This window comes from Lampetra planeri, chromosome 37 (genome assembly GCF_965212315.1).
Source record: "Lampetra planeri chromosome 37, kcLamPlan1.2.h2, whole genome shotgun sequence".
NCBI lineage: Eukaryota > Metazoa > Chordata > Hyperoartia > Petromyzontiformes > Petromyzontidae > Lampetra > Lampetra planeri.
In genome coordinates this window covers 7,213,108-7,237,678 of record NC_136143.1, presented here as the reverse complement: position 1 = coordinate 7,237,678, position 24,571 = coordinate 7,213,108, and the positions used below count along the sequence as shown (strand labels likewise).

The 24,571-nt window shown below is 47.3% G+C and overlaps 2 protein-coding genes and 1 long non-coding RNA gene across 6 annotated transcripts in view; 2 read left to right on the top strand and 1 right to left on the bottom strand.

The window, feature by feature from the left end:
- LOC144731004 (uncharacterized) overlaps nucleotides 1-24,571 on the bottom strand; it is a 39,029-nt gene that overhangs the window by 7,739 nt on the left and 6,719 nt on the right. Inside the window, exon 2 of one of the 2 annotated variants that reach the window (XR_013587885.1) lies at nucleotides 14,141-14,241. The exons of the other annotated variant lie outside the window; for it this stretch is intronic. This is a non-coding gene — a long non-coding RNA (uncharacterized LOC144731004). The remainder of the gene's footprint in view (nucleotides 1-14,140; nucleotides 14,242-24,571) is intronic. 2 annotated transcript variants of the gene reach the window in all.
- On the top strand, nucleotides 447-24,515 carry LOC144731002 (protein mono-ADP-ribosyltransferase PARP11-like). 3 transcript variants are annotated; one of them, XR_013587883.1, is made up of 13 exons: nucleotides 447-653; nucleotides 1,795-1,828; nucleotides 10,290-10,414; nucleotides 11,861-11,963; nucleotides 12,755-12,899; nucleotides 14,122-14,272; nucleotides 15,067-15,175; nucleotides 15,966-16,065; nucleotides 16,169-16,229; nucleotides 16,363-16,499; nucleotides 17,123-18,063; nucleotides 18,808-18,956; nucleotides 22,013-24,515. XR_013587883.1 is itself a non-coding variant. In XM_078611949.1 (12 exons), the coding sequence occupies exons 3-12, from the start codon at nucleotides 10,355-10,357 to the stop codon at nucleotides 22,288-22,290; spliced, it is 1,293 nt and encodes a 430-aa protein (XP_078468075.1). In that variant the 5' UTR covers nucleotides 464-653; nucleotides 1,795-1,828; nucleotides 10,290-10,354; the 3' UTR covers nucleotides 22,291-24,515. The 3 variants fall into 3 exon arrangements, 2 of the variants coding, with proteins under 2 accessions (XP_078468075.1, XP_078468076.1); XM_078611949.1 differs by lacking the exon at nucleotides 17,123-18,063 and having other exon boundaries at nucleotides 464-653; XM_078611950.1 differs by lacking the exons at nucleotides 1,795-1,828; nucleotides 17,123-18,063 and having other exon boundaries at nucleotides 464-653.
- On the top strand, nucleotides 2,716-9,458 carry LOC144731003 (uncharacterized). The gene is made up of 2 exons (XM_078611951.1): nucleotides 2,716-4,593; nucleotides 8,408-9,458. Exons 1-2 carry the CDS (start codon nucleotides 3,319-3,321, stop codon nucleotides 8,420-8,422), a joined length of 1,290 nt encoding a protein of 429 aa, XP_078468077.1. The 5' UTR covers nucleotides 2,716-3,318; the 3' UTR covers nucleotides 8,423-9,458.

Genomic DNA, 24,571 nt, shown 5'->3' with positions numbered 1-24,571 from the left:
AATATAAACTCAGATGGCAAGGGTTATTATTAAATATAAATATGCACACAGTGAACGTACTTTATTTAATCGCTTGTGATATTCAGAGGGACACGAATAAGAAAACAGCAGAACATGTGGATTTAGGATGGCTATTGAGGGCAGAACGAAATCAAAATTGTGAAATGAAGAGGTGGATATTAACGGGGTTAAAGGTAATTTTTTGTTGAACCAGGTGAGACATCAAGAGAGTGTAATTTAATGCTTTTATATAAATAAATAAAATACTTTGACCAAAATTGTTTTTGTATGACACACTTTAAATGCTGGTGTGGATTAAGAGTGTTCGCCGCCTTTACGTGTCGTTATAAACTCATTTAACCTAATTTTACATTAACACGTAGCTCTCTCAAGGTAAATATCGATGACGCACTGGGTGGGGGGTTCCCAGCGTCTACGTCGGAGCTGTTTCCGAGCATCCGTGTTTGTGTTTTCGGGTGCGTCAACGGAGGAACGTCAAAATTTCCCTGACAAAGACACATATCGTCGTGAGGTGCTTGCAAGTCTTTTTTGAGAGGGCGTTTGAAAGGGTCATTTGGAATGGTTAAGTCTTCATTGACGGACAAGCACGTTGGATGCTCTGGTTGAAGTTTACGAACAAGATTTTGCTCAAGGTAAGAGAGACTTTGACATCAGCAAATGAGTGAGCTACCTCGGCTTACGTGATATTTTGTTAAGAATAGTGGCATAATTTTATATTTCATCCGGCTTAACACGTAGGCTTTCGTGACCAATATCCATAATAGAGGTTTCTTGGGGTAGATCGCATAAATATATAAATGTGTCGTTAAACCCGCCACCACTGACACAGCCAACTAGTAAGGGTTGTCACGTAAACAGAACGTGCCATTTCGTCACTAGTACAGCACACCGGTGTGTTGGAGAGCCAAGCCACAACATTTACCATCTGAGTACGACGTTTTGTACTCAGATTGCCAGATTTGGCTGTCGACTGATGAGGCTAGTTGTAATTACTGGCGAAACGTCGTACTCAGATTGTAAATGGTGTGGCTTGGCTCTCCAACAGTGGCGGCTCGTCAATAGAGGGCGCAGGGGCGCCGCCCCCATCAAGATTCAAGAATATACAATTACAAAAATTATATAAAAATACATAAATAAAATATTTTTTTCATACGATGTGCCGGCTGGTAGTAAGAAAAGCATCAGCATTTAATAAAAACTGGCTTTAATCGGTCAACTATTTTCTATGTTTTTCAATGTGTTTCATGCGGGGCGCCGGACAAATGGATGTCTATGTGAGACTTTAAATTTTCGGACAGCATGTGACCTGAAGCTGGTCTCTAATTGGTTTCTTAAAGATTCTCCTCGGGGCGCAAGTCGTTGCGTCCCTGGCCAATCAGAATTGGATACATGTTATTTTATCCAATCTGATTGGTTCTCGTCACCTGTCATTCAAATTTACGCTCTGGGCCACTACTGCGAGTGCGCAGGCGACACCACTTCGACACTTGCTAGGCTGATCAAATTTTTTGTGTAAACAATGGCAGCAGTTCATCCAAATTCTGTAATTTATTTACAAAAAAACCCTTTCACAAGGCTTTCGCTGGAAGAAATAAAAAAGATAAAGGATCTCGGACCGGACCAACCCGATTTACAAATCCAGCAGCAGGCCAGTGACAGAGGACGAAGCTACACACGAAGCTTCACCCGCGCTTGTTATGAGAAACGGAGGTGGCTGGCTGGATGTGATGTTAGCAATTCTCTTTTTTGTTTTCCCTGTCTTTTATTTCAAAGTGTCGGCACTGAAGTTTTGTGGACAACGACGGGGGTAAGAGACCTCAAACATCTCTCTGACAAATGCAAACGTCATGAAAGTAGCCGCAGCCATATTGATAATAGCATGAAACTAACGTTTTAATGTTCAAGTAGGAAACATGCTTTTTGGTACTTTGGTCTGAAATGTATATAAAAGAGAAACATTTATGTTCAAGTAGGAAACATGCTTTTTGGTACTTTGGTCTGAAATGTATATAAAAGAGAAACATTTATGTTCAAGTAGGAAACATGCTTTTTGGTACTTCTTTTGGTCTGAAATGTAAATAAAGATCATCAAAATTTATATTCAAGTAGTCAAAATGGTTTTTGGTACTGCTTTATATTTATTTGCCCCCCTCAATAAAATAAAAAACATGCGCCCCCCCAAAAATAAATATCACCAGCCGCCACTGCTCTCCAACACACCAGTGTGCTGTACTAGTACACTACACTATACACTACACTAGATAATAGGTTTTCCCCTTTTTTCTAGCAACAAAACAGGTGTTAAGATGTTAAAAAAACAAACTGAAACCTTTTACAAGGAATCATGTCTGCATTAACCACAGATACTTGTGGTAAGAATGCAAACAAAAAACATACTCTGACAGTATATGCATTGTCTTTGAAACTGATTGGTCCACACCAGAGACAGCTTTCTTTGGAGCCTAGTCTCAAAAGGTGTTAGACCAGAGGACGCCAAAAGGCGTACAGCACAAAGACAAAGCCACTATCAGAGTAATGAGAGCTGGGGTGAGCATCTACATCATGGGATCTCCTTTGCCAGTACCAAAATGTGAGAATAAGTTTTCCCCTTTTTTTGGCAACAAAATAGTTGTGTTAAGATGTTAAAACACCAAACTGAAACCTACACTATATACTACACACTAGTGCTGTACTAGTGTAGGGCTGTTACAGAGAGCCCGTTATGCATGGCAGCCTATGGTAAACAAACACAGTAGGCGGGGCTACATGTGTGCACGAGCAGGTGCCCTCTGCGACGTCCGCGCCAGACACCCTGGGGGGTCGATTCGGTCATTATGATCCCCCGGGGCCCCACCCCTCAGGGAGGGGTTGGGTATAAAAGGGGAATGTATCGAGGGGCTCGGGAGTGTTGTGTGAGCTAAGAAGAGGAGACGGAAGACGTCCTAGATAGAGCCCTGGTCTCCCCCTGGCACGCCGTCCTTATCAGGACCGCGCAGGCTCGAGCCAGTGGCGTGGTACCAGAGCCAGAGCCAGTGCTGGTCTGGACTCTGGGTACCGGGCCCGACTGACCAGTGTCGGGCCAAGATAGCCTCCCCTAGCCCACTAGAGGAGGACTCAGAGGCAGGCTAGGGTTAGCCTAGAGGTGTGTCCTCAGATAGACGGGTGAGGGGGCCGATACCCCCTCAGTGTGTATGTCACAACGTGTGGTGTTGAATAAACAAGTGTGCCTCCAACTCCGGTGTGAACGAGTCATAAGCGTTACTACATCTGGCGTCAGAAGTGAAACAAAGTACGAACATGGATACACGCCGGACGACTCGAGTCGGAGTACCAGGAGCGGAGGACACCGCTGCAGTTGGAGAGCCCGAGACGGCTGAAGATGCCATCGAGCAGCCGGGGCTGGGTGCATCCACGCCACAGCAGCTGGAGGAAGGGGAGCCGTCGACGGAGGGGCTGAGGCAGGCGCACGCGAAGCTGGCCGAGCTGCTGTACGCCGCAGCCGCCATGCTCGATAACATCACACGGCTGGGGGCTGCGGGACCGCCACGAGGCGACAGCAGCCAACGACCACAGCGCCTTCCCGCCATTTCAACGGAGCAACATTTTGAAACTCCCGCCATCGCCGCAGCTGCTGTTGAGGGCGTGGCCGCTCTAAGCATCGCGTCCAACGGCGGGAGTACAGTACCTGCCGCGTCACCACGGGTGCGACCGGCGATGCCATCGCTGCTTCGGGCCGACGCTGAGTCGAGTGAGGGAGACGAGGGAGCGCGATCGTCCTCTGCAGCCGCTGCCTTACATCAGCGACTGCCGCCACTCAAAGAATTTGTGGGCGAGGAGGGCGACTGGGGCGGCTTCCAGCGGCGCTTCCTCGCTCACCAGGAGATGGCACAGTGGACAGACGCCGAGGCTCTCCGAGCACTGCCAGCACTCCTCGACAGCGACGCCCTCGCCACACTAACATCGGCAACGAAGGAGAGGCGTTCCACGCTGCGGGAGGCGATGCAAGTGCTGTCCGCTGTGTATGGGCCACCATCGGACTGTCGTCAACTCTTTTACGATCGCCAGCGGGGGACGAAGGAGTCGCCCCTGGCGTACCGTACAAGCCTCCTGGCGCTGGCAAAGGAAGCCTTTCCACGAATGGACGACGAGGGGATCGACGCCATGGTGACAGAAAAGATACTTTTGCTGGCGGACGACTTAGACATCGTCATTGTCGCACAGGACGATGCAGAAATGTGCTCCCTCCAAGCGGCCCGTCTCCTCCACGCAAACCTGTCCTCTCAACGACGGAAGGCCAGCAAGGCGGCGAGTGGGCGCGCCGTCGCTGCGGCCACCCTCCCGGCGGAAGAGGTTTGCGCCATCAACCATCGACGGCAGCACGGAGCGGGAGCGCGGGGGGACCGGGCCGGTTCAAGCCATCTACAACGTCCATCGTCGCCACCAGCGCTTCCACGCTGCTACAACTGCGGCATCCGGGGCCACGTCGCCTCGGGGTGCCGCTCTCCTCGGCAGCGCGGGACGACACCTCAACGGGACGCCGGCCCTCGTCACAAGCTCCACCATCATAATCCGGCGAGTCGCGGCACCCCTCACGTTTGGCCCACGCACACGCCCGTCGCACACTTAAACACCGCAGCGAAGGGGGGGCCAATATCGCGTACCATGGCAACAACACGCACCGCTCTGGGTACTCACATTGAACCCAGCCAGTGGTCCGTGTTGGCCCATCGGGTTGTAGCCGCGTCGTCGGGGTCGTCGGCCGTTGTGGGTCACATCGATGGGGTGGAGGTTCGCATCTTGGTCGATACAGGAGCATCGGCGACCATTATTTCGGAGTTGATTTATAACATTCTCCCTGCCCAGAGCCGTCCTTTGATGCCTGTTAATGTGCCATTCTTTGCTGCTAACGGGGGTTCACTTGGCATCATCGGACAAATTCGAGCCCAAATTTGTGTCGGGGATATTAAATTATCTGGGCCGATTTTTGTTTCCTCCTCGCTGGCGGTTCCGTGCCTGCTGGGGACGGATTTCCTGGCCAAAATGCCGATTAGGATATTAATCGACCAGGGATGCATTGAGCTCCCATCGGGCCGACGCATGGCGTTTTTGCCATCCCCCGCTACGAGCCGGACGGCGTTCGCGACGGTGCCGGCGTTCGTAGATAGAACGGTGCGCGTTCCTCCGGGGGCGCAAATGTTAATTCCTTTGAGACTTCGGCGGCCCTTCGCTAAGGGCATTGGGGCTCAAGGGGTTTTGCTGGGACCGTCTAGGGCCGGGGTCAGTGGACCTAATTTACTCCCGGCCCAGACCATAGTGAGAGGGGATGGAGAACCCTTCATCGCGGTCCTCAATGTGGGCTCGCAGACGGTGGTGGTCCCACAGGGGACCGTGCTTGCTCACGCAACGCCGGTGCCCTGTGAGGAACCCGTCGCGAGTCATGTCGGCGCTGCCCCTGCACCGCGACCACATTCAGACAGCGATGAAGGGTGGCTCGAGGCGCTTTGCGCGGGATCGACGGACCTGTCAAATTTAGAGCGCCAACGTCTTAAGACACTACTGAGGGAATTTTCCGACGTTTTCAGTCGGGATAAATACGATTTGGGCTGCACTCATCTGCTGCGTCACCATATTGATACGGGTGACAGCGCGCCAATACGCCAAAATCCTTTTCGGTTGAGTCCCGCCGAAAAGGACCATGTCAAATCGGCTGTTGATGACATGCTAGCCGCCGACATAATTTCTCCCTCCAACAGCCCTTGGGGAGCGCCGATCGTCCTGGTTAAGAAGCAGGACGGTTCGTTGCGGTTTTGCGTTGACTTTCGGCGCCTTAATAAAATTACGGTTGCCGACGCATACCCGCTCCCACGGATGGACGAATCGCTTGACGCCTTGGCGGGAGCGCGATTCTTCTCCACATTGGACTTACTTTCGGGATTCTGGCAGCTTCCTCTGGACGATGATTCAAAGCCTAAAACTGCTTTCCGTACTCCGCACGGCCTGTTTCAATTCAACCGGTTGCCGATGGGCTTACACTCAGCGCCGGCAACTTTCCAGCGGTTGATGGAATTGGTTTTGGCTGGATTGCAATGGGAGTCGTGCCTGATTTATTTGGATGACGTCATTGTCTTTGGCAAAACTTTTGAGGAACATCTCCAGAGGTTGCGGGCGGTTTTCCTAAAGATGCGGGCTGCTAATTTGAAATTTAAGCCCCAAAAATGCCATTTGTTACGCGAGTCGGTGCGTTATTTGGGGCACATCGTGGGGCGCTCAGGTATTTCTACCGATCCCGCCAAAACGCAGTGTGTAAGCTCCTGGCCGACTCCCACCTCAGTGGGAGAGGTTAGGAGTTTTATTGGGTTTGCGTCGTATTATAGACGCTTCGTCGCTAATTTTGCGACTATCGCCAAACCCCTACATGCTTTAACATCTAAAGGGGTTCGGTTTTGCTGGGGTCAGGAGGAGGAGGCTGCTTTTTGCTCCCTTCGGGATGCTTTGGTAAACGCTCCTCCCCTGATTTACCCTGATTTTTCAAAACCGTTCTTGCTCGACACCGATGCGAGCAACACGGGTATTGGGGGCGTGCTCTCCCAGGTGGTTGACGGCGTGGAACATGTGGTTGCGTACGGCAGTCGGGTGTTGTCTCCAGCGGAGCAACGGTATTGTGTCACCCGTAGGGAACTGTTGGCAATTGTCCATTTCGTCCAACAGTATCGCCCATATCTGTACGGTCGGCATTTCACCGTCCGCACAGATCATGCGGCACTGCAGTACGCCCTGAGGGTTCAACAGCCATCGGGACAATTGTCCCGATGGTTGGAGGTCCTCCAGGATTACGATTTCCAAACCACATACCGTAAGGGCGTTCGCCACACCAACGCGGACGCTCTGTCACGCTTGCCAACCACCTCCGAGTGTGCATGCCTCCTGGGGTCTGGACGTTGCAGGCCTCCAGGGGACACATCGGTACCTGTCTTGGCGGCCGCCAACGACGACGATGCAATGGTTCCTAATTCGATCGAACAACAGGGCAAAGATTCCCTGTTGGGGTTGCCCGTCATTGAATGGGGGCGCCTCCAGATGGAGGATGTCTCCCTCCTCGGGTGGCGACGTCGCGTTGGCGGTGCGGCGGAGGGAAAAAGAGGTGGTTCCGACGCATGGGAAATGTGCCAAGGTCTGCTAATGCATTGGGACGGGAAGTCACGTCGACATCGGCTGGTTGTCCCTACTGGGTTGCGGGGTAGGGTGGTATGGGCCGCTCATGAGCGCCTCCTACACCTGGGGACCCAAAAGACTCTCGCCTTGCTGCAACTTGATTTTTACTGGCCTGGCATGACGAGGGATGTGGGGGATTTGTTGGGATCGTGCCCTCAATGTGCACAACGCAAACCGCCGGCACGGGAGTCTAACCCGCCCTTGCAATCGATCAAAGTGTCCAGGATAAACGAGCTGGTCGCTCTGGACATTTTGGGACCATTCCCCGCCACCCCCAGAGGGAATAGATATTTGTTGACGGGTGTCGAGTATTTTACACGCTGGCCTATGGCCTGGCCTTTGGCCAACCAGTCGGCAGCAGCCATCGTGGAGGCCTTTGTTCAGGGTTATGTCCTGGACAAAGGTGCTCCGGAGAGGCTGCTGACCGACCAGGGCAGAAATTTTTCCGGTAAACTACTCAGACAAGTCTGCGATCTCCTGGGCACAAAGAAAATTCGGACCTCCCCATATCACCCACAAACTGACGGGATGGTCGAACGTTTGCATCGCACCATCTCGTCCATGTTATCACAACAAGTTTCGGACTCGCAAACGGATTGGGACCTACAAATTCAGGGGGTCTTGGCGGCGTACCGGATGGCACCCCATGCGGCTACGGGGTTTTCTCCCTTTTACCTCATGTACGGCCGAGAACCAGACCCGCCTGTTCGTGCCCAGTTGCGGATCCCCGTGCCGCAGGGAAAAACTAATCTGGCTGACCACGTTAAATTTAATCTGGACAAATTGACCGAGGCACGGGATGCTGCAATGCAAAACTCTGACCTCCGTCAGAAGGCAAATGAGCGCCTCAGATTGAGTCGAGCGCACATGCTGCAGTGGAAGCCGGGGGACAAGGCATGGTTGCACTGCCCCCAGGTGCCACTGGCAACCTCCTCTAAACTTGTGCGGCCGTGGCGGGGCCCTGTGGAAGTGGTGGAGGTGTTACGTCCGCAGTGCGTGCGCATCAAGTGGGGGAAGCGGCGATGGTTCGTGCACCCCTCCAGATTAAAACCCTTCGCTGCGGTACACAACCCCACTTCACACGCGCGTGGCCAAACGTGTGGGGGGTCGGCCGACTTGCTGGGTCCGTCTCTGTCGCTCTCACCTAATGCCTTGCCGGCTGTGCCACCTTCAGGGGCATCAGGAGTGACGGGCTCACGCCCGATCACCCCTCCTGCGGATACCGAGGGTCACGCGGAGTCAGAGGAATGCTCACCTCAAGACGGACAGTCGCCACCTGATGGTCCGCCACGCGGGGTTACCCCGTGTGAGGGGCCCGCTGCAAGGACGCGCGCTAAAATGCGCAAACTGTTGTGAGGCCGGAAAATGTGTACATAGCTGTTGTGTTTATTGGCTGTTGTGTGGATGGTGTGTTTCCCGCTCCTCGGATGTACATATGTTGGGTTCACCGTTTGTTGTGTGTGCGGGGTGGGTTCCCTGCTGGTTGTATATAAGCTGTTTTTTTTACGGAATTCGTATTTATTCGGGGGGGTGCGACGGGTTGTTTCTCATCTTGTTGTTGTGTCTTGTTCTGGTTCCTGTTATGGTTCAAAAATAGTGAGGCACACGTCAGGGGGTGAAGGCACCTTTATTGTAAAATTTTGTATGTTGGCAGCCGGGACGGCTGCATGCTATGTGGGGGGGAGTGATGTAGGGCTGTTACAGAGAGCCCGTTATGCATGGCAGCCTATGGTAAACAAACACAGTAGGCGGGGCTACATGTGTGCACGAGCAGGTGCCCTCTGCGACGTCCGCGCCAGACACCCTGGGGGGTCGATTCGGTCATTATGATCCCCCGGGGCCCCACCCCTCAGGGAGGGGTTGGGTATAAAAGGGGAATGTATCGAGGGGCTCGGGAGTGTTGTGTGAGCTAAGAAGAGGAGACGGAAGACGTCCTAGATAGAGCCCTGGTCTCCCCCTGGCACGCCGTCCTTATCAGGACCGCGCAGGCTCGAGCCAGTGGCGTGGTACCAGAGCCAGAGCCAGTGCTGGTCTGGACTCTGGGTACCGGGCCCGACTGACCAGTGTCGGGCCAAGATAGCCTCCCCTAGCCCACTAGAGGAGGACTCAGAGGCAGGCTAGGGTTAGCCTAGAGGTGTGTCCTCAGATAGACGGGTGAGGGGGCCGATACCCCCTCAGTGTGTATGTCACAACGTGTGGTGTTGAATAAACAAGTGTGCCTCCAACTCCGGTGTGAACGAGTCATAAGCGTTACTACACTAGTGACGAATTGACACGTTCTGTTTACGTGACAACCCTTACGAGTTGGCTGTGTCGGGTGGTGGTGGGTTTAACGACACATTTATATATTAACACCAAAAAAAACTCTTATGGATTTCATACAGCTGTTGTACAAGTGCTCGCATGTTATCTATATGTCGGTAAAATCAATATTAATATTTCACCTTTCTCTAGGAAGGCACTTGAAAAACGTTGCTTTTTTAAACAAAATATAATGAACTGTATCATCAATACTTTGTGAACTGACATATGACAAGCCTGTTTGTTAATCGTCATATCTCAGCATCAGAATTGAATATGTATCCCTTATGGGGTTATATGGCTATGTAACTCGGTTCAGTTTTTCCTCTCGTGAAATCAATGAATTTGAGAGGTAAGGGGGTCTTTTTTTATTGAACGAATTCAGAAAAACAAATGTGGCCATGATCAGCTTTAGATAATGGGGTCAGATTTCGCCATATAAACCCAAACTCTGGACAGCCGTGAAACTAGATGGCCATCAAGATCGACCTATAGCTAATTATCATCATCAGCCATGATCTCTTCACTGCTGGACGAAGGCTTCCCCACATCGTCAGCACCATTGCATATCCTCAGTGGCCTCCTTATTGGGTGTGATCCATCATTTGGGTGCCATTCCTATATACACAAAACGACCTTAAATGCTGCCTATATATATATAAAATGTAGTCCAATGAATGATTAATTATTGATGTCACAATTGCTCTTTGCTCTCGTAGCAACTTAAAAATATCGAAGTGTTTTTGTCGTCAAAGGCTTAAGGTTATATGACATTTGCCGAAGACAAGTGCCACCAGACATTCAAGCCGAAGAGGCCAAAATGACCCTCAAAATGCCGTTCCATTGCGAAGGCTCAACGTCATCAGAGGACTATTGCTCGGTAAGATTCAAATGTATTAAAATAAAATAAAAAAACAATAACACACTTTGACTAGAGTCATTCGTCTTGTTTCATTTACTCCTGGTTTCACTTCTGCATTCGCATTAAGCAAACATGTGTGGTGGGCATGCTGGGGCAGAGGTCGCAAACGGGTTTTGATTCCTTACCCGTACCCGGCCGCACCAGGGTCGCAAACGGGTACGGCAGGGTACCCGTACCCGGCCGTACCCGTACCCTACCCGTAGGGTACGGGTACGGGTAGGGTACGGGTATCGGGTACCTGATTGCGACCTCTGGGATGAAGCCATGTTGCAGGCGCGGGTGGGTTGATTCTAGGAACTTGAATTGTGAGAAGAGACAAGACGTTGGGAAATGAGTGACAAACGGTTACTCACCAGTGACTCACGGCCTACCCGTACAAGTACCCGGCCGCACCAGGGTCGCAAACGGGTACCCGTACCTGGCCGGGTATGGGTAGCCGGGCATCGGGTAGGGTACGGGTATCGGGTACCCGGTTGCGACCGTCGGGAACCCGCCGAAGGAGGGGGCTGTGGGGTTTGTCTGTGATCCTACAGAACCCCGCCCCTTGGTGGGGAATGGTATAAAGGGTGGGATCTTGAGAGCAGAGGGCAGTTCGCCTCAAGCCGAAGCCAAGAAGCCGCCTGAAGACAAAACCCTGGACCCCAAGCCCCGTCACCCCGTGGTGCCCTTATAAAACTCAACGTTTAACCTACTCACGCCGGCTTGTGCCCGCCCTCACAGTCGGGCATATTTGCGGAATACACCACGCCGCCGTTGACCCTGGCCATTGACCGAGCAACCCAACGTTCCTACCAGCTCCCTCCACAGGAATGTGTTACTGCTTCACCGCCAAATCTAATATACTGTACACAATAAACGAATACAGAGGTGTTTAGGACATTCACCTGCAAGACCTACCTGCACTGATTGTCATAATCAACTATAATAATCGATCCACTGCTGGATGAAGGCCTCCCAAATCCGTCGTAATTTCTCACAGTCCTGTAGCCAAATACAGTACTGATGTAACTTCCAAGGACGATTGATTTATTGAAATTAACCTTATGGCGGTAACCCCGGGGTCCCATAGTACCCCGGCTCTTGGATAATGTCCGTGATGCAATCATTTTAGTCTGTTGATGGTCGGCGATGCGGCTATCGACTCATCTCGACGAGCTGTACACGATGCACCACCACGGTGCGTGCGAGCGTTCAGGGTTCCGGCGCAATCGTCCCCGCTGCGTTTGGACATCGCGGAGTGGCACCGATTTCGGATTGATTGGTACCCCAGTCGCAGGGTTAAGTACACCCCTGGAAAAAATATTGTCCCAGAAATAAAATACTGAATTGCCTCGGCCCATTTTGTATTATTTGGTACCCCGGGGTACCTCCATAAGGATCAAATTGTGTTTGTTGTGTGTGTAGATATCCACGTGTTCCGATTCAGAGGAAGAGAGTTCTTCAAGTGCGACCCACACCGGCATCTGCCTTCAGTACTTAACTCAGAAAAAATGCACAAAACCCGCCGGTAAGCTCCCATTACGCGGTGGTGGCTACGTAGCGCACGTGGCCGCCCGTGATCCAGCGCCGTGGAGGCAGCAGCGAGGGTTGGTGGATCACCGCACGAATGTTGTGAAACTCCCTTCTCGTGGGCGACGAGGAGGAGCCGTACCCCTGGCTCGCCATGAGAAGGCAGTGCATCGAGCGGACCAATCGCCATCTGTTTTCATCTGTACGGGGATCGAGGGTTGCCCCCTCGCCCGCGTGGGTTTTCTCCGGGTACTCCAGTTTCCTCCCACTTGTGGTATAACACATCTTATCGTTCATTGGCTGAAAACATCCTACGACTGAGGTGTGACTTTCCTGAATAGAAAAGTAAATCATTATTATTATTAAGAGTTAAACCACAGATATACAATATGAATTATAAGGATATACAATTCACAGGGTGCTTAAATGCCTCAGAAACTCAAAGCACCTTACATTACAACTCACCTCGACCATTCCATCACATCTCCACCAATATAGCCTAGGGGATCCCCCAGGGGCAACTATCCCTACGCAGCATAAAGTGTATGTAGCACCGACCTGTAAACGTGGACCATAGTCCTGGCGCGCAAGACCTACTCTTTAGCAGACAATATAAACGGGATCGTTAATGTCCACTGCGAGGCATTAAGGAGGGTGGCCACAGGTCTCGAACCACATACCTCAGCACCAAACGTGCTACCCCTCGGCCATGCCACTGGCCATATTCCAACATGTCTCAGATGTTTAGCAACAAGGTGGCCTAACCAGTGTGTACTCTCCTGTTTGCAGGTTGCTCTGACTACCACTCAGAATCGCCTTACTTGTGGCAAATTCTTAAGGACGGGCGGTGGGAAAATCTCAGGCGGAATGAAGCAATTGAGAGAGCCTTCAGTAGGCCACAAAATCACAGCTATAGGCTCACGTCAACAGAAAGGTACCCAAACAGATTTAACCCAAGTCGTGTTCGAGTTAGGATTACAGTTATAGTTATAATGTACGGTTAAGATGCTACTGTCGGTTGAGGATTGAGTGACAGGGGTTTTTTGAGCATTAGTTAAGATAAAGATGTGGTTGTGTAGCTAAGGGGGAGGTTAATGTGAGGGTTAACGCTTAAGGTAAGGGTTGACATTGATATAAGGCTCAACTCTGACCTGGTGTTGTGCTTGGGGGGGGGGGGAAGATAAGGCTTGTTTTCATGCAAGCGATTGGTTGAATTTCGGGTTTTCTTTGATTTGGTTAAAGACCAGGGATATTCATATTCTTGGGTCTTTCGGTAAAGTCACGTAGATAGGTTTAAAGAAAATAACAATAATAACCAGGGAGATTATGTTAACATAGACAATGTGACGCTTATTTAATTCTAATATACATCAACTTTTCAGTTTTTCTCTTTAAATTCACATTTTGCTACCTATTGGCATCCTCAACGTTATTACAACACGACGTAAAACAAGTTGAAGCCTTTGTCAATGCACTGCCGGATGAATGCCTCCGCAAAGCTGCGTCAGTCCTGCGTGCTGTTGTTTGATCATACTTCACCACGCTGGTCCGGTGCGTGTTGGTGGGGCCAGTCTAGCACGGCTCAGATGTCACTCGACACCCATTGTTGGCCAAGGTTATCAATTTAACTCAGTCGGCGAAGGGGTTCATCGGCAGCGCGATAACCATGCCGCTACCGCTCCGGCTGTACACGCACTCAATCTTAGCGTTGCGTAATTGTGAATTGGTCATTGTCATTGATAGTGCGCAGCGGCCTAGTTATCGAGTTTATAGACGTTGCAGCAGCAGGCGAGCTGAGGCTATGAAAAAGGGGAGAAATTTGACAGGAATACCCAATTGTAGTGTTCCTCATTGTAAGGCCCATGGGTCACTGGCAGCCCCTGGTGTCCTTTATAGTGCAGCCCCTGACGTTCAGACCCCGACAATACACAAATGTGAAAACACCCCCCATCATCATCATCATCGTGCAGTCAAACCCCAATGGTTTCAAATGTGTGGCGGCCCTCAAAATGATGATGTCTTATCGGCGAAAGTGCCCTCCCTCCCCCTTTGCAAATTAGTGAAGAACACTGGCCTATTGCATTCCTCGCACCAGGCCCGATGTCAACCAACGCTACTTGTCTGACCTGCCATAACTGTTATGACTGCCCCTGTAGTGATTCGCTCATCGGATACCTGGACTTTGACACCATGAAGAGCTACGGTCCACAGACCAGGTCCGTCCGTCGCCTGTCAGTACCGTCAGTGGACCGCTGGGTGCGGTACTCCAAGGACAGCTATGAGGAATGGGTCACATTTGGAGAAAAGGTGCGATACGATTGTTGTTAATTTAAACGTGAACTCTTTGAGTGATTAGTGCCATGATTGTTCATGGCTCGCACAATCACTGCACGCAACACAGCTACGAGCATTTGTGCAGTACTTTATGACAGGGTACTAGTTTATGTCAACAAATTAACCTTTGGAAAAGTAAGTGGCTTTAAACACGTCAAAGCGATCTCATTGTGTTTTGGATAATGTCATTGTACATGTTTTTTTTTAGACATTTAATTAAATTATGACAGTGAATAAAAATAGACCTAAAGATGAACAACATTCCAAGCACGTCAGTATTAAACTTGACTTTAAGCTTTCGTGACTGCAGAAATTACTCTTTGGTTATTTCGGTGAAGTTAGTATTCACAAAGCAAATATAATCCATTTCCAAAAAAGCACAATTGCAAAAAAAGGCACATGTAGAAAATTGCGTTCATTTATGTCAGGGGTGGGGAACCTTTTTTCTGCCAAGGGCCATTTGGATATTTATAACATCATTCGCGGGCCATACAAAATTATCAACTTAAAAATTAGCCTGTTATATTTGGTCAAACATTTAATTAACTCACCCCTAATGTGATGGCTGGAACTGCTTCTCTTTGGTGAGGCGTGTGACGTTAGCTGGTATTGATGATGTTGCTACTCGCAACTGCTTTTCCAGGTTTGCTCCTAGATTTATTGAATTTCGAGTCCCGCCTGCGGTTGCCGTTGCAGGGACAGATGAAATGATTTTGTGGGCCGGACGTTCCCCACCCCTGATTTATGTTATTGTTATTATGCTTCAGAATTCCTGGGGAATCACCACCGAGCTGACAAGTGCCAAAATTGAAGAGGTTTATGCCCAAAATCCTTGTGTCGTAATTAAATACAAAGACAGCTTGCTGGATTTGACAGGTCAGTGGTAACTTCAAATCAACTATGGCCTCTCCCTTGACTTTGCTCAAACTCTGCTGATGGGATTAAGTTCATCATCAGTGATGATCTACCCACTGCTGAGTGAAGGCCTGCCTCAAGGCCCTCGACCTTTCTCATGCTCCTGCAATGCAACAATCCATAGAGCGCCTGCACACGAGCCGATTTAATCAACCCATCTACAAATTAAGCACCCACTCTTACATGTTCTTGCCTTTGGCTAAACACGCCATCATTAGACTCGTCCACCGGCTGTCATTCATTTGAGTGACGAGTCCTGCCCAAGCCCACACTGGCATTTTCCACTTACAACGTGAAAAACGCGCATATCGACCAAGTATGAAGAGGCCCTTGCAGTGACAGCGGTGATCGTGCCAAAATTAGAAACACGACATTGAGAGGTCGAACATATTCCCTTCTAGCACCCGATTAGTGCGGTTATGATGCTTGCAGAGATGGATAAATATTGTATAGGGTTGTTTCCAAGGTAGGCCTCATGTAGGCTTCGTGTTGCCACGAGACCTACCTTGGAAACAGTCCCATTGGCAACACGAGGCCAACCTTTCTGGGCCACCCAGAAGAGTCATGGATGCCCGTGACAAATGCCACGTGGAGAGGGGGGTGGACGGCTTACCTAACCCTTATTCATTCGTGACAAAACAACAGGCCTGCGCTTTGGGGCTCATTTTTGTGTGAGGTCTGGCGTCCATTGCCAGCCAGCAAGGTTACGTGGACATGAGAGAATGCGATGACGGTTGTTTTCTCGCTGCAGAGATGCATGAATGCACAGCAAAATGGAAACGGCCTATCAGGCGACGGCCTGAGTTTCAAAGGAGGGCGGCGGAGGCCGGGACAATGGTCACAAAGCAAAGGTGCTTGCAATGAAAAAGCAACCTTCACTTTGTCTATCACCTGGCCCGACTGTATTTGATGTAGTGCACCGTTTCAAAATGTATGTTTTGTTTCTTATTTAAGCTTTGCGGCAGAAGAAAAAATACCGCAGCTCTTCAAAGTCAGCTATGAGCAAGACTATACGGTAAATTAAAACTTTTGCAATGTGTCACAATGTGTATGCACCGTCTTCATAGTCTTGTCATCCTCAACAATTCGTTTGAACTCGGACGCAAGATACATTTCTTTATACATTTTTTTTTTCTTGATTTTAACAGATGTCAGTGCTGAACGAGTGCAGTCCTGAGTACAATACTGTGGCTAAAACCTTCCATACAAAAATGTTCCAAAAATACTTCACCATTTCGAGCATCAAAAGGGTGCACAACCCCGATCTCTGGGACCTATACCAAAGGTAAATCGTCAGCATTGCCTTCAATTCGTAAGTAAGATCCTTTGTGCTCTGTTGCCGAGCCAGTAGTTATTTGAGCCCATTGGAATTCACTTGCCTTACGTACACAACTTCTTGGTTCTTTCGGTAAAGTCACGTAGAAGGGAAGTAATAAAATTATGAAAATAAAACATAATGAAATAATTCTCACGACGTTTCGGCCACAACGCAAGCAGCCGTCTTCAGGTGAAGAATGAAACACTGCAAAACTTGGAGCGTATATATAAGCTGGGTTGGGGGTGGAAGAAGAGCGCCTTGACAAAAGAATTTGCATATCAAGAGGAATTTATTTTGTCAAGGCGCTCTTCTTCCACCTCCAACCCAGCTTAAATATACGCTCCAAGCTTGGCAGTGTTTGATTCTTCACCTGAAGACGGCTGCTTGCGTTGTGGCTGAAACGTCGTGAGAATTATTTTATTATGTTTTATTTTTATTATTTTATTACTTCCCTTCTACGTGACTTTACCGAAAGAACCAAGAAGATGAATCCCTGCAGTCACGAAAGCTTTAAATCGAAATTTTACGTACACAAATTGCATTGTACGTATGATATGTTACATTACAGGTTTCCCTCTATGCGGTAATAGATGCTTTCCAAAAACGAGGGCGCACAAAGTGAAACCGCACGAGGAGGCAGCTGCCTGCCGAGTAGCGCACAAAGTACACACACACGCAGTACACACACACGCAGTACACACACACGCAGTACACACACACGCAGTACACACACACGCAGTACACACACACGCAGTACACACACACGCAGTACACACACACGCAGTACACACACACACACATTACACACACGCGCAGTACACACACAATGTTGTCCCACGTTGGACCGCATAGCCGCACATGAGTGAATTCAAACCACATCGAGCGAATTTTGGATAGAAATAGGCGAGCCGCATTTACGCGAAACCGCACAAACCGAACCCGCGTAGAGCTCTATTGTTAGTGGCTGTGCGCCTTTGTGTCTGAAACTAGCTGGGCAACTGGCTGAAATGAGATTTTCTGTGTAACAAACAAAAAAAACACAAAATTAGACTAAAACTTAATTTGGAGCTTTCGTGACTGCAGGAATTACTCTTTGGTTCTTTCGGTAAAGTCACGTATAAAGATAAAATAATAAATTAAATACTAGCATACGACGTTTCGATTGCAACACAAGCAATCATCATCAGGTATAAATGAAATAGAAACACAAATCTAGTATACTTAGAAATGTAATGTAATACAACAGAGAGTCGGATAACATAACAGTCAACACCCTACCTGGTTGATTACGTTCTTCCTGAGAATGCTAAATTTGACAGAGAGATAAAACACAGAACCAGAGACATATAGACAGACATATAAGCAGACAGATATCACAGACATACATATCTCTCTCTCTCTCAAAAATCGGACTACTTTTACTGCCCCGAGTGCAGGAGGATCGTGAGAACAGCGTGAACGTGACGGGGGTGGCTCTTATCTTCCATTTCGCAGAGCGACAATGGCGCTCCACTTCTCGTGAAATTCCTCGGTAAAGTCACGTAGGTAAAAAATAAAAGTAAAAGTTAATAAAAGTAATAATGGACGGTCCCACCTGATGACGGAGACTTGTGTTGCCTCCGAAACGTCGTGATTTATTATTTTATTTTATTTCCATTATTACTTTTATTAACTTTTAATTTTATTTTTTACCAAAGTGACTTTACCGAAAAAACCTAAGAGTATCCTCCGAGCGAAAACACACGTCAGAAAGCGTTACAGAATCGAGGCAGTGTTACACGATGCCTTATCCGTATTTCGTGAAAAAGTTTTCGTTGAATATCTGTTAATGTGGGGTAATGAATTGTGTATTTGTCTTAAAAACATGTATTTTTTTAAATCCCTAAATTACGTATTTTATGAATGCTATAACACTGTAAAATTGGTAATGTTGTCGTAATTTTTTGCTTGTTTACTTGCAATGATGTCTACACTGTATTCGATGTTAGCATCTGCAATGTAAACAGCACGAATCTAATCTTGCCATAATCTCGTTATATCTGTAAAGAAAGCCGACTGGATTGTATGCCTCACCTTCCATTTTAGCATTGGATTTTAAACATAGAACACCTTACATTTGTAAAATAATCAGAGAGTTCAGTTTGTAAAATATAATAGAATTCTTCTATACAAAGAAGTGAGACCACCGCAAAAGCTCACGTACCAGCCAATGCACTACCCATCCTGCAACCACCAACTAGTCTGCGTATGTAACCAATAACATTTCTACCTACAGGAAAAAAGAGAAGATGGCAAGAGACAACGGCAAAGAGAACGTGAATGAACAGCGACTGTTTCACAAGACAAGACCAAACGTATTAAATGCCATCTGCCGCAGAAATTTTGACTCACGCTACTCCAGGAATGTACTCCGACTTGGCAGGGGTACGATTTCTTCTCCCAATGATTTTCCATAACTAATTGCATTTATATTTTTCAACAACAGCAGGTACATGAAAAACGTCGATATATGGAAGACCGGCCAAAGCAAGTGTAACAATTATACCCCCCCCCCAGTTATGATGTAGGAAAACTAAATAAAACCAATATATGGTCGGGAAAATGAAAGTAAGAGTGACGGATGGAAAGCACAAGTATTTTCTGCATTCCCTCAGTGAAAATGTGCAGTATGAATGACCTAAATTTCGATTTAAAGCTTTCGTGACTGCAGGGATTCATCTTATTGGTTCTTGCGGTAAAGTCACGTAGAATGGAAATAATAAAATAAAACATAATACAATTATTCTCACGACGTTTCGGCCACAACGCAAGCAGCCGTCCTCAGGTGAAGACCGGGTCTGTCGGGGAGACCTGAGGACGGCTGCTTGCGTTGTGGCCGAAACGTCGTGAGAATTATTTTATTATGTTTTATTTTGTTATTTCCATTCTACGTGACTTTACCGACAGAACCAAGAATATGAATGACCTCTTGCATTTCCCGCGCTCTTCATTAATGTCGAAGTCGTGATCTCCGATCACGGCAGCTGAGACAACGGTGCACGTTTATACGCAGCAGTATAATTGGGTAACACCACAGTTTGGTTGATCGGTATTTTTAGGTTTTTTCGGTAAAGTCACGTAGGTAAAACATTTAAATTAATAAAAGTAAAATAAAAAATAAAAATCACGACGTTTCGGAGGCAACACAAGCTTCCGTCTTCAGGTGGAACCGTCACAGCACGATAGCTGTATCAAGTGAGAGAAATTCCAAGAAACAGTATTTGTATATATACTGGTTGAGAGTGGGAGGAGCCAAGGTAAGCCCTGAATATTATTTTTGTGAGGTTCGGTGCGGCTCAAGCACGCTGTTAGGAATGAGCCTTTGTTGTGTAAACTAGTTGCGGCTGATATAAAGGTGCATGTAAAAGGGACTGAGCCTTTTTGTTATGTAGAGATGATGCGGCTGAAATCGCTGCCAGGAAATGAGTCTTTGTTGTGTAGAATGGTTGACTGAGCCTATTATTATGTAGAGGTGGTGCGGCTTAAATCGCTGCCAGGAAATGAGTCGTTGATCGGTATGTTACGTGCGATGAGAGTGAAGTGTGGATCATCCCGCCTGTGTGGCCCGTGTGGTGTAGGAAGCCAGATACCCGATAGAGGGACTTTTCTATATCTCGTTCTAGGGGAAGCCCTTCCTTCAGCAGCGGCATGAGCAAGGCATTTCAGAGCTAACAACGCCACTGCTATCATGAATATATTTGTCTATTTGATATCTGGGTTGGAATAAGTACAGGAAAATGGTAAATTCCATCGTGTAAGCACAAAAGTTCAACAGAATAAAGGCACAACAGAATAAAGGATAAATGCTAAAATACTGTACGACAGGGATTATTGACATTAAGAAATATAAAAAGAATAACCCTTTCGGATTTCTACAAATAGTTACGTTTTTTCTGCTATGATGATAATTTAACATTTAAACCGATACTTTTAATTCCCAGAGCCGGGAATGTAGCCAACGTAAGAACTTGTTTTTGTGTTTAGTCTGTTGTCTTTTTCCCTGCTCCTCCGATTCGCACAGTTGGCTACGTACGGTGCAGAAGAAGTTCAACGTACATGCATACATACGAGTCAAATGAAATGTGATAGGTTGTTTGTGCAGGCCTTGGTGACCAGAGAACATTTGCAATCTCGGCTTAGGCATGGGTGGCAACCCAGATTCAAACCAGGGATCTCAGCCGTGTTAGATCATTCCTCCGACCTCTTGAGCCTCCTGGCCACCTGGGCCATTAAATATTTAAGAACACGATACGATTGCCTACATTTGCATTCATAATTGTGAAATCGTCACGCTACTTGTGTATTGAAAGCTCACGAGGTGAAATGGATATTACAGGGTGGCAACAAAGTCCCTTTGCATGAAAAGAAGATAACATTCCACGTGTAAAGCTTTCGTGACTGCAGGGATTCATATTCTTGGTTCTTTCGGTAAAGTCACGTAGAAGGGAAACAATAAAAGAATAAAAATATAAAACGATAAAAATTCTCCACAGGTGGATTTCTCACCTGATGATTGCTTGTGTTGCAGTCGAACGTCGTGAGAATTTTTATTGATTTATATTTATATTATTTTATTATTTCCTTTCTACGTGACTTTACCGAAAGAACCAAGAATATAACATCCCACGTGTTGCCCTCCATTCTCAGCACACAGCTGGATTCGTGCCGAACTTGTCCTTGACATATTCTTACACGTGGATGGCTGCGTACCGTAAAAGCAGTTCCGCACAGCTGTTTTGAGCTCCTCAATATTAGTCAATCTTAGGTATAAAGCAATCTCCCTGATAATTCCCTCTGTGGAATGTTGTCAGGTCTGGGCTTTGGGGCAGTCACATCAAGGCCGTTGCCATGGAGTCAACATTGGGGGGGACCAAACCTTCCAGGGGGTCTGGGGGTCCCCCTCCCCAGAAAAAAAAAATATCTAAATTTGAAAACGAATTTCCTGCCTAAAATATTAAAAAGATCACTAACACATCGGATGGACTTTTTTTTACAATAATGTCTAATAGTGTATTGTATTACATTGCTCTGTTTTTTTTTTACCTTTTTTTAGTTTTATTGTATGTAATGGCAGAGATTAGGGATTAATTTAGTACAACCATAACCACAATCGTATAAACAGAATTCTATTTCATAGCAATATATTGGGGGGGGGGACATTTTGAGCATATTTAAATATTTTGGGGGGGGAATGTGTCCCCCCCCAATATATATTATCATTACGGCCTTGGGTCACATCATCTTAGATCCTCTCCCAATCCATCGTCCACTGAATTCCTGATTCAACAAATCCCAAATTGTGAGGGCATAACGTTCCGAATATAACAATATTTAATGGCAAGGAACTGCGTGGCCACCCTGTACATGTAACATAAACGTAATGTTTGTTCCACGTGTATGTGTGTGTGTCACACGAATGCTACTTCTCTTGTCATCCACAGCTGTTTATTTTTCGTGGAATCCCTACTATTCTCACAAGTATTTCGAAAGACACCGCAATTCCACAGTGGGGCATGACAGCATGTTCTTGGCCCGGGTCCTTGTTGGGGAGAGCTGTCCCCCGGACAGGATGCACCCATGTTTCCTTCACACGCCCTCCAAAGATGCATCCCTGGTGAACGTCTACGACAGTGCCGTCGACGACCTGAACAATCCATTGATCTTCGCGATATTTTACTCTGATCAGATCTACCCAGAGTACATCATAAACTACTATTAAAACTGAGTTACCAAACGTCATAAGGACGACGCCTTTTTTTTTTCCACTGCAGAACCGAGCCGGGTCAGGGCCGTGCCGGGCCAGCCCGGTGAAGCTCAGGAGTCATCAGAGCATATGTTTTTTTTATCCCCAACGCAGAAGCCGTGACTGTCAGCATATTGCAGCAACCACACACGTAGCGAACGAGTCTAAACATTCAGAAGCTGCGTTTGATGTCACGTCCAATGAACGCATCTAGTTTTGTCCCACCCCTGGCCTTGCTGAGGCCTCGAGCCTGAGTCAGATGTCCATTGAAGCCAGCGGAGCAAGGTTTGGTTCTGGCCAGGCTCGGCAAATAGCCAGTGGAAAAGTAAACCAAGCTGTGAGGGCTCCATGCTAGCTCAGCTTGGGTGTGCCAGTGGAAAAGGATACGAGAGATTAAACATTTTCACATTTTATTCAATTTGTGAAGATAAAATAAAAAAGATGACTAAGGGGATGGGACCTTTCTCTTTCCCCATATACACCGTGTGCCCCCCCCCCACACACAATGTGGGTGGAACTTGATTTTATCGTCACAGGGAAATACGGCAGTGCTAGGTGTAGGAGAATGCTGCGGCACCTGAACAGCCACATTGTACCCCTTTTCCATTGGCATATCCGAGCCGAGCCGGCGCGTGGATGGATGGTTTTCGACTGGCAAGCAAAGACAGAACCAAACCACGATACGGTGACCTCACAAGGCGGCTGAATCGCGCTCGGGGCCAAGCAGGGCCTGGCGTCCATTGCACAACGTCACTGAGTGCGCCATGAGGTCGTGTCAACGCAGCATCACCGTGTCATCTAAATGCGTCTGGGACTCATTCATTGCGTATGAAGTCAATGGCACGGGCTCGGCTTCTGCAGTGGAAAAAAAACACGACCCGATGCCTCCTAAAAGCCCAGTTGTGTATTGGAAAAGAAGAATTACCATTCACCGCAGCCCTCGTGTCGGAATTGAACAAGCAGAGTTGGTAAAGGTCACATCGTCATTTATCAAAGTTGGATTTAGGTGAAAAGACATTGAATATTGTAACGTGATTACTTTTCCTGTAATTTCATATCCATCAAAGTTGTATGTGCATTCATATATGTACGTTGAACTTCTTTCAAACCGTGCTAATTGGAGGTGCATGCAATAAGTCTTGTAAAAACGTGGGATTTCATCACTGATGTCAGCCACAATGCTCAACAGACCACATTAACTTTGTATATTAATCATGGAGGGAGTGGTTTGCATTGCAGCAAGCGCATTGCACTGTGAACTCGGCGACCCAAGATAAATTCCTGGCTGTGGAAAAGCATCAATAGCGAGTTATATCGTAACTGTTCCTGGGCCATCTCCTTTCCTGATCCTAACTGACCAGTGTGGTGAAGTATGGTCACACAATCACCATGGCGTGGGGAAACCTATATCTGTTTAACACGTAGGCTTTCGCGATCAATGTTATTAATAATAAACGTTTTTGGCTTAGATCACGTTATTTATAAATGTGTCGTAACCCTCCACCACCCGACACGGCCAATCAGTAAAAAAGTGTCACGTTGACAAAAGACAAATAGTTCACTACTTTAGCCCACCGGTGTGTTAAAGAGTGGATCCACAGCATTTACAATTTGTGAGTACGACGTTTCGCTGGTAATTACATCCAGCATAATCGACCCAAGATAACTATTCTGGCACATTTCCCGATATAAATGTTGTGGATTCACTCTTCAACACACCGGTGGGATAAAGTTGTGAACTATTTGTCTTTTGTCAACGTGACACTTTTTTACTGATTGGCCGTGTCGGGTGGTGGAGGGTTACGACACATTTATAAATAACGCGATCTAACCCAAAAACGTTTATTATGAAACTTATATCTGGCGAGTCGATTGAGGATGGGTTGTCCATTATTTGTATTACTATCTTAATAAATTACCACCCAAAAAAATAGGTAATAACTTTAAAAAAATGTGTTTATGCTAATGTGTATTTAATAATACTATATAACTGCAAACTAAAAATAACAACTGTATTTTAATTCTATAACCAATTTTATACAACACTTTAAAGGTTTTCACGTGATTTGTTTGGCCTCGATGTAATTTTTTTTATCATAGCGTGTAAAGTTTTCACTTTTTTTAAATTGGGCGTGCTGATTTTTTATTTGCTGGAGCAATTGATAAACTTGGATAAATAAAATACACTGGAGAAAGCTGAAGTTTTCCTGTCAGGAATGAATGAATGCATTCAACAATAATGTGGTACAGTAATACC